General features: G+C 39.9%; 1 protein-coding gene across 3 annotated transcripts in view; it reads left to right on the forward strand.

Annotated features, from left to right (window-relative positions):
* The window catches only part of LOC107671635 (BRCA2-interacting transcriptional repressor EMSY-like), a 42,890-nt gene that overhangs the window by 27,909 nt on the left and 6,555 nt on the right, over positions 1–8,426 (forward strand). For 2 of the 3 annotated variants that reach the window (XM_016464543.1, XM_016464545.1), the window contains 7 exons: positions 283–419; positions 2,341–2,511; positions 4,015–4,198; positions 4,880–5,044; positions 5,078–5,230; positions 6,420–6,526; positions 7,908–8,270. In XM_016464543.1, coding sequence (XP_016320029.1) covers positions 283–419; positions 2,341–2,511; positions 4,015–4,198; positions 4,880–5,044; positions 5,078–5,230; positions 6,420–6,526; positions 7,908–8,270 — 1,280 coding nt within the window. The remainder of the gene's footprint in view (positions 1–282; positions 420–2,340; positions 2,512–4,014; positions 4,199–4,879; positions 5,045–5,077; positions 5,231–6,419; positions 6,527–7,907; positions 8,271–8,426) is intronic. The other variant, XM_016464544.1, reaches the window with a different exon arrangement.

The raw sequence follows: 8,426 nt of genomic DNA on the forward strand, positions 1-8,426 counted from the left end.
TTTTGATTAGTAATATGCATTGCTAAGAACTTCATTTGGACAACTTTAAAGATGATTTTCTCAATATTTAGATTTTTTTGCACCCTCAGATTCCAGATTTTCAAATAGTTGTATCTCAGCCAAATATTGTCCGATCCTAACAAACCATACATCAATGGAAAGCTCATTTATTCAGATGATGATGATGCATGCATCTCAATTTCGAAAAATTGACCCTTATGACTGGTTTTGTGGTCAGGGTCACAATTTGCATATCGTCCAACACTAGCTCTGCCTTCACAGGAACCAGCACCAAGATCACCACCATCCCCATGACCTCCAAACCCAACGTCATCGTGGTGCAGAAGACCTCCGGCAAAGGGACGACCATCCAGGGTCTGCCGGGGAAGAACGTGGTGACGACGCTGCTGAACGCAGGGGTGAGGTCACTAGGGGTGTGCGATATTGACAAAATATAATATCAACGATATTTTTCTGAGTGTGTTATTGTGCTGATATCTTAAGGACTATACCGGACAGCTGACTCCTAAAGCGTTTGATATTCTTCATATTCTGTGTGCTGGTCAGTTCACACTGATTCTAAAAGTGTGCATCATCTTTTGAGTCAAATTCTTACATTTCATCAGTCAATTAGAATAATGAGACATTTGGGCTGTTACCAAGCAAATTAACTCAACAAAGTATCAACAAAATTAATCTTTGCAGCGCAGAGGAAACACAGAAGCTGCGTCTGAAGAGGCGTTTAGATGTGTTTACTCACTGTTTAATGCAGGACATGTAAACGGTTGATTCATTCAGAAACGAAACACCGTCATTTGCTCACAGCGTCCAAAAACAGCATTGTGGCTGTGTTTGGAATTATTTTTGTTGTCGAAATAGAGCAAAAACAGGAAATATACCCCCGGTTTCACAGACAAGGCTTAAATCTAATCCTAGACTAAAATGTAAGTCTGAGCTGTTTCAACTGAAAGAAACTGGCACTGACTGATCATAAAATATATCTTTGTATATCAAAATATGCCTTTGTTTTGTCTCAAGATGCACACCAGTAATGTTTTTTTTCTAAGTACATTCATACAAATTATTTAAATGTCCTAATTGAACTATGGCCTAATCCTGGCTTAGTCTCTAAGCCCTGTCTGTGAAACCAGGGGCGGGTTGCATAAACTATTCAGACTAAAAAGTTAAAAACTCTTAAAAAGTTAGTCATCTAATTTTTATTTATTTTTTTCTTCAAGACTGGTCATAACTTTTTAAGTTCAGTTATGAAAAGGTAGGAAAAGTAAGACTTGGCAGTTTCTCTTGGCAGCTGCTAGTTGGTTAAACTAGTTCTTAAACACAGTCTTAACATGGTGGCTAAGTTTATGCAACTGGCCCCTGGCCATAAAACGTAAGTCTCTTAGTTTACTTTGAACTGTTGTAAAAAATCAATATCACATTTGTTATCATGGTAATGTTTGGCACTTTAGACAGCACTCTTTGTGTGAAATTGATTAACTATGAAGTGGTATAAATGTACACTACCGGTCAAAAGTTTGGGATCAGAACGAGCTTTAATGTTTTTTACAGGAGTTTCTTCTGCTCATCAAGGCTGCATTTACTTGATCAAAAATACAGGAAAAATGTAATATTGTGAAATATTATTAGGATGTAAAATAACGTTTTTCAATTTTAATATACATTAAAATCTAATTTATTTCTGTGATGCAAAGCATCATTACTCATGATCTTCAGAAATGATTTATTATCAGTGCTGGAAACAGTTATTTTTTTGGAACCTGTGATACTTTTTTCAGGATTCTTTGATGAATAAAAAGTTAAAAAGAAGAGCATTTATTTAAAATAGAAATCTTTTCTAACGATATACACTGCTGTTCATAAGTTTGGGGTCGGTACATTTTTATTCTTTCTTGTTTTGAAAGAAATTAAAACTTTTATTCAGCAAGGATGTGTTAAATTGATAAGAAGTGATAGCAAAGATTTATATTGTTAGAAAAGATTTATATTTTGAATAAATGCTGTTCTTTTTAACTTTTTATTCATCAAAGAATCCTGAAAAAAGTATCAATGAAGTGGTATAAATATATAAATTTTCTGCCCCCATGTCTTGAATTTGTGATTATTCTAAATGTATTTTAATAGACTGAGTCATGCAGTGAAAGCACGCACACTGGTCTAACTCACTAGACTTCATCGCTAATGTATGCGTGCGCTCTGTAGGTGTGTTTTGTTTGGTTTTTGCAAATACTCTATAATGTCAAATCGCACATCGTTAAAAACTGGTGTGCGGTGATTCATGACACGTCTGTGTGTATGTGTGTGTGTGTGTGTGTGTGTCAGGGAGAGAAGACGCTGCAGGCCGTCTCCGGAGCCAAGCCTGCTATCATCACCGCGTCGCGGCCCATCACCAAAATGTTCGTGACGCAGCCCAAGAGCCTCGGCGCCGGCATCCAGCCGTCCACCAAAATCATCCCCACCAAGATCGTGTACGGACAGCAGGGCAAAACACAGGTCAGACTACGACCAGAAAAAAAACCATTAAAACAAATGTATATATTGTTACTAGGGATGCAACAACACAGTTCAATACGTACCTCGGTTTTTAACCACAGTTTTTTTTGTTTTTTGCAACATATTAACAACAAAAAACTCCTGTAAACCTGGAAACAGCGTGGATTATTATGTCTGCTTAGCATTTCTTTTGAGAGAGGTATTATGTTTCCGATTTTCACCAAAATAGGATGGATTGGCCATTATGATATATATATATAATATGAAAAAGGTTATGCACTAGGCCTATTTGTTTCTTTCTTATATTTGTTCTGTTGTTGTTTTTTGCATCTGTTCTTATTTTTAGTAACAAAAATAAAATAAATGGCTATATTGTGCTTATTAATATAGTAGGATAATTAATATTAAGAAAGGAAGTGGAGGAAACAATGCAGAGTTGCTCGGTGATTTTGCTAAATTGGAACCTTCAGAAAAGTTCAACTTGATTTTTCTCAGAATTGAGTTTGTGACTCTGTCGACTGCAAACAGGTGTAGCTCAGTAAAGCAATAAGCCCCAAGAAGGTTTACAGTTAGTTTATAACAGCTAAGGGTGTTGTTAGGCACGACGCGAAGCGGAGTTAGCTGTTATAAATTCACTGTAAACCACGGCTTCACGGGGCTTACTGCTTTTATAAAACGGTTATTCCATATACGTAGTAAGGTTTCACAAAATAAAACAGAGCAAATAAAGTGTAATGATATTAATAAAAACAGTATTCTTCCACCAAACAATGTAGCTCCTCAGAAACAGTTGTGGTTGCAACAAAGTGGTTGCCGAGCAACACACAAACGTAAACAAAGGTGTATGTTAGTTTGTAGAGTAATTTACAACAGCTTCGAACGCGGCTCAGCCAATCAGAATCAAGCACCGGAACTCTCCGCTTTATAAACATTTTTCATCCGATTCCAACAAATCCTATATCATTTTGAAGGTCTTTTAATGGAGAATGTGAAAATAAAAATAACTAGTTTTTGAAAATTTGCTCATTTTGACTCATTTTTCCAGCACAGTGCAAAAAATGATTCTCTTACTTAGTATTTTTGTCTTGTTTTCTAGTATAAATATAAAAAAATACTTGAGTCAAGATGAATTTACTGTACAAGTAAAATGACTTAAGATATGTCTTGTTTTGTGTAAAAAAATATATAAAAATTTTGTTAGTTTTTGCTTTAAACAAGCAAAATATCTGCCAATGGGCAGCTTGTTTTAAGGAAAAACTAACAAAATTTAGATACTTTTTTAAACTTAATATATTAAATAATTTTACTTGTGCAGTAAATGCATCTTGATTCAAGAATGTTTATATATTTATACTAGAAAACAAGACAGAAATACTAAGTAAGAAAGTCATGTTTTGCAGCCCACAGGTCACAGATGTTTGTCATTGGTCTCTCAGTAGTAGTTGATTGTGATTGGTCAGCCGCTGTACTGTTACTGATCAGTAGTGATGGTGTTGTGCGCAGGTCCTGATCAAGCCCAAGCCCATGGCGTTTCAGACGGCGCTGGTGAGCGAACAGACCCGTCAGCTGGTGAGCGAGACGCTGCAGCAAGTCTCACGCAGCGCCGGATCCGGCCAGGAGGGGGCGCTCAAGGACGACTCGCCCTCGTATACAGAGAGCAGCTCGGTGACCTCCGACAGCATCCACGGTCAGCACGCTAATGCATCTCATCTGATTAGGAGTCCATAGCTATGTTTCCATCCAAAGTTACGAATTAAACATGCGCAAAATTGGAATATCGCATAAAACATTTGCGAATAAAGCACTGTTTCCATCCAACGAGTCAAAGAGAACAAAATCGTCACTTCCTCATTAACTTGCGCTAAACGTGACCCTGCAGCACAAAAGCAGTGTTAAGTCGCTGGGGTATATTTGTAGCAATAGCCAACAATACATTGTATGGGTCAAAATTATACATTTTTCTTTTATGCCAAAAAATCATTAGGATATTAAGTAAAGATCATGTTCCATGAAGATATTTAGTAAATTTCTATGTTAAAATAAGAAGTTTAAATATATTTTAAAAACTACAGTTTTTGCCCGGAAGACCTATCGTTTCATATCATCGTGTGACCATGATAATATCAATTCAGATGTGTTAACGCGATACCACGCTATTGATAATATCCTTACATCCCTACTTGTCACACAGCAGCTTTTAGGCATTGTTCTGTTTTTTTGTTACAAGTCAGAAATGACAAGGAGGCAGCTTCCCGCAATAGACAGTCAATGGAGAGGCTTGGATTGTGGGCGTGGCCTAAATGCGCTCTGTCTCTATCCAATCAGCATCTCACTCGGCTATGTTTGAGTGTGTTGTCTCTGTGTTCAGACGCTCAGCCGGTGGTGCACCTCATCACCTCCAGGGGACAGGAGTGGACGGAGCAGGAGGTGTCTGTGGAGGCGAGTCCCACCATCATTTACCAGGACATGACGGGAGAGTCTCAGTCGGCCACATCCACCATCAAAGCCCTGCTGGAGCTGCAGCAGACCAGCGGTGCGTATCTCTGGAGCGCTCCTGCTGTTTCAGTGAAGGAGAAGAGCGACGCCAAACCTCGCCAGCACACCATCGACCTGAGTCAGATGTCAGTGCCGATCCCGGTGACGGAGAGGAGACAGTCCCCGGAGCCGTCGGGTCAGAGCGCCGGAGACACGGACCCCGTCACAGAATACATCCCCATCGGTAACATCAACACCAGATAAAACAGGAATTGTGATGCGTCCTAATGTGTTGATTTAATGTCCTATGATTCACTGTTGATGCATCATGACAGTATGTGCTTTATGGTGTTTATATTATAATATGTTCTAGATTCATTTCTAGAATATTTTAACTCTCACATGTTTGAATAAGCAGCACAGTCATTTCAAAATAAGGTACATTTCAGGCTTGCATTATGCATACTTTTTTTTTTTTTTTGGATATTATTGCTATTTTGGTGACAAAATAATCTATATCTGGAATTGTATTTAACTAAGGAAAGACTACAAACATTATTTATGTTCAGTATAAGTATTTTACATAATATCAGAACAAAAAGTGCCTTTCTTTAAACACATAATCATCTTATTATCAAAATCCAGTATCGATCAACCACTAATTCAGATGTATTGACATATTAGCGCATAAATCATTTTCAGTGCATATATATATATATATATATATAGGGGGGAAAAAAAAGAGTATTTTAAACTTGCAGATGCCATGTTGTGCATGTCACAGTAAACAATCTGAGATATTTTGATTTATTTTGAGATGGATGGGTTTGGTCATACAGTATTAATTTTATTTGTGCAGGTCCTAAAGAGTCTTAAAGGGACAGTTCACCCAAAAATGAAACTTCTGTCATCATTTACTCACCCTCAAGTTGTTCCAAACATGTGTTCAAAGCTGCAGTCCGTAACTTGTTTTGGTTAAAAATGATCCGAAATCAATATTTGAGCAAGTACATAACCAGCCAGTGTTGAAAACTATCTCCTTACTTTAGCAACGGTCAGCTTATAATAATGTTTCCTGATTCGAGTGGTACTGGTAGGAATTCGAGGGGGAAATTCGAGCATGCCGCCGCGTCATTACGTCACGTCTGTAAACATAAAGTTGTAACCAAAACAGCTTTAGCCAAACAGCTGTTGGTTACACAGTATGGAGGGGAAAAAAAAGCACTATGAAAGTCAATGAGTGCCGTCACCTGTTTGGTTGCCAACATTCTTCAAAATATCTTCTGTTGTGTTCAGTAGCAGAAAAAGCCTTAGGTTTGGAACAAGTGAAAGGGAGAGTAAATGATGACAGAATGATCATTTTTGGGGGAACTGTCCCTTTAATTAGATTTTGAAGACTGCAGGTTCACTGTGCTGTTGCTCTGCTGTTTCAGGTAAAGTGTGTAAGGCTGTGATCGGAGGAGATGTCTCTGCATCCAGCAGCCCGAGTTCGTCAGCATCCACATCCGCATCCGCTGCATCTGGACACACCACACAACAGGTCAGAACTGCAGTCATGTGACCACATATGTCTGTCACTGATTGATTTATGACGCAGAAGCTGCATCTGACAGGGCAGAAATGCATTTACACTGCAATTACAGCTGCATTGTACGTGATTATGCTTTATACATTTACATTACATTACATTTAGTCATTTAGCAGATGCTTTTATCCAAAGCGACGATTATACGATTTTGTTAATCGTATAATAAATAAAAGAAAACAAACAGATCGAATACAAAAAGAATAGAGAAGCTAGTGTTAGTTTTTTTTTTTTAAGAAAACAAGCCGTTAGTAAATAAATAGAGTGCAAGTCTAAAAAGGTCTGTTTTTTTAACACACTTCACATGCCTTTCTTGGATTTCCTTAAAACATAACCTTGGCATTGAGCTACAGGAATGCATCTAAAATGGCAACGCAATGTTATGAGATTAATGTTTTAAATATGTGCATGTTTATGAAAAAAAGAAGGAAAATTTACTGGCAATTTATATTTTTTACCAGCCTTGAAAATTTGTGCATTAAAAAAACAGGCAGAACAAATTGGGTAAACATCTAATTGCAATTATTGTTATTATTATTGTTAATTATTATTATTATTTAAGAAAATTATACAATGACACAAATCAAGACATGTCATTATAATACTATTGAACTGTAAAGTATCCGTGTGTGTGTGTCCGTGTGTGTGTGTGTGTGTGTGTGTGTGTGTGCGTGTGTGTGTGTGTGTCTGTCTGTCTGTCTGTCTGTCTGTCTGTCTGTCTGTCTGTCTGTCTGTCTGTCTGTCTGTCTGTCTGTCTGTCTGTCTGTCTGTCTGTCTGTCTGTCTGTCTGTCTGTCTGTCTGTCTGTCTGTCTGTCTGTCTGTCTGTCTGTCTGTCTGTCTGTCTGTCTGTCTGTCTGTCTGTCTGTCTGTCTGTCTGTCTGTCTGTCTGTCTGTCTGTCTGTCTGTCTGTCTGTCTGTCTGTCTGTCTGTCTGTCTGTCTGTCTGTCTGTCTGTCTGTCTGTCTGTCTGTCTGTCTGTCTGTCTGTCTGTCTGTCTGTCTGTCTGTCTGTCTGTCTGTCTGTCTGTCTGTCTGTCTGTCTGTCTGTCTGTCTGTCTGTCTGTCTGTCTGTCTGTCTGTCTGTCTGTCTGTCTGTCTGTCTGTCTGTCTGTCTGTCTGTCTGTCTGTCTGTCTGTCTGTCTGTCTGTCTGTCTGTCTGTCTGTCTGTCTGTCTGTCTGTCTGTCTGTCTGTCTGTCTGTCTGTCTGTCTGTCTGTCTGTCTGTCTGTCTGTCTGTCTGTCTGTCTGTCTGTCTGTCTGTCTGTGTGTCCGCGTGTGTCCGTGTCCGTGTGTGTCCGTGTGTGTGTGTGTCCGTGTGTGTGTGTGTGTGTGCTGCAGGTGAAGCCGCTGCAGGAGCAGATGGTGGTGGAGGAGGGTGAGTTAGAGGGAGACACTCTGGATCCTCAGACGGGTTTGTTCTACCGCTCGTCTCCGTCCAAACCTGCAGCCGGCCCATCTGACATGCCCACTTCCTCTAAGAGGGCGGAGCCTCTCACGGCCCGAGTCTCCGTACAGAGAGTGTCTGTGTCTGCGTCTGCGGCGCTCGTCTCCTCCACCCCTCCACACACACCGCAGCTGCCCAGACTGCAGCAGGCGCCCTCCTCACACCACCGGCCCAACACACACACGCAGCTGTCTCAGCCGCCGCCGCTGCAGGCGCATCACCCCGCGGGCTCCAGCAAGACTCCCAGCAGCAGCCAGGTGAGGCCCGCATGCGCGCCGTGTCTGTTAGAGCTGCACGATCAATCCTTAAAGAGGTCATCAGATGCTACATGCACTTTCACAAGTTGTTTGAACTGAAATGTGTGTTGGCAGTGTGTGTACACAACCACCCTATAATGATAAAAATCCACCCAG

Source organism: Sinocyclocheilus anshuiensis, unplaced genomic scaffold (genome assembly GCF_001515605.1).
Source record: "Sinocyclocheilus anshuiensis isolate Anshui unplaced genomic scaffold, SAMN03320099.WGS_v1.1 scaffold1386, whole genome shotgun sequence".
NCBI classification, from domain to species: Eukaryota; Metazoa; Chordata; class Actinopteri; order Cypriniformes; family Cyprinidae; genus Sinocyclocheilus; species Sinocyclocheilus anshuiensis.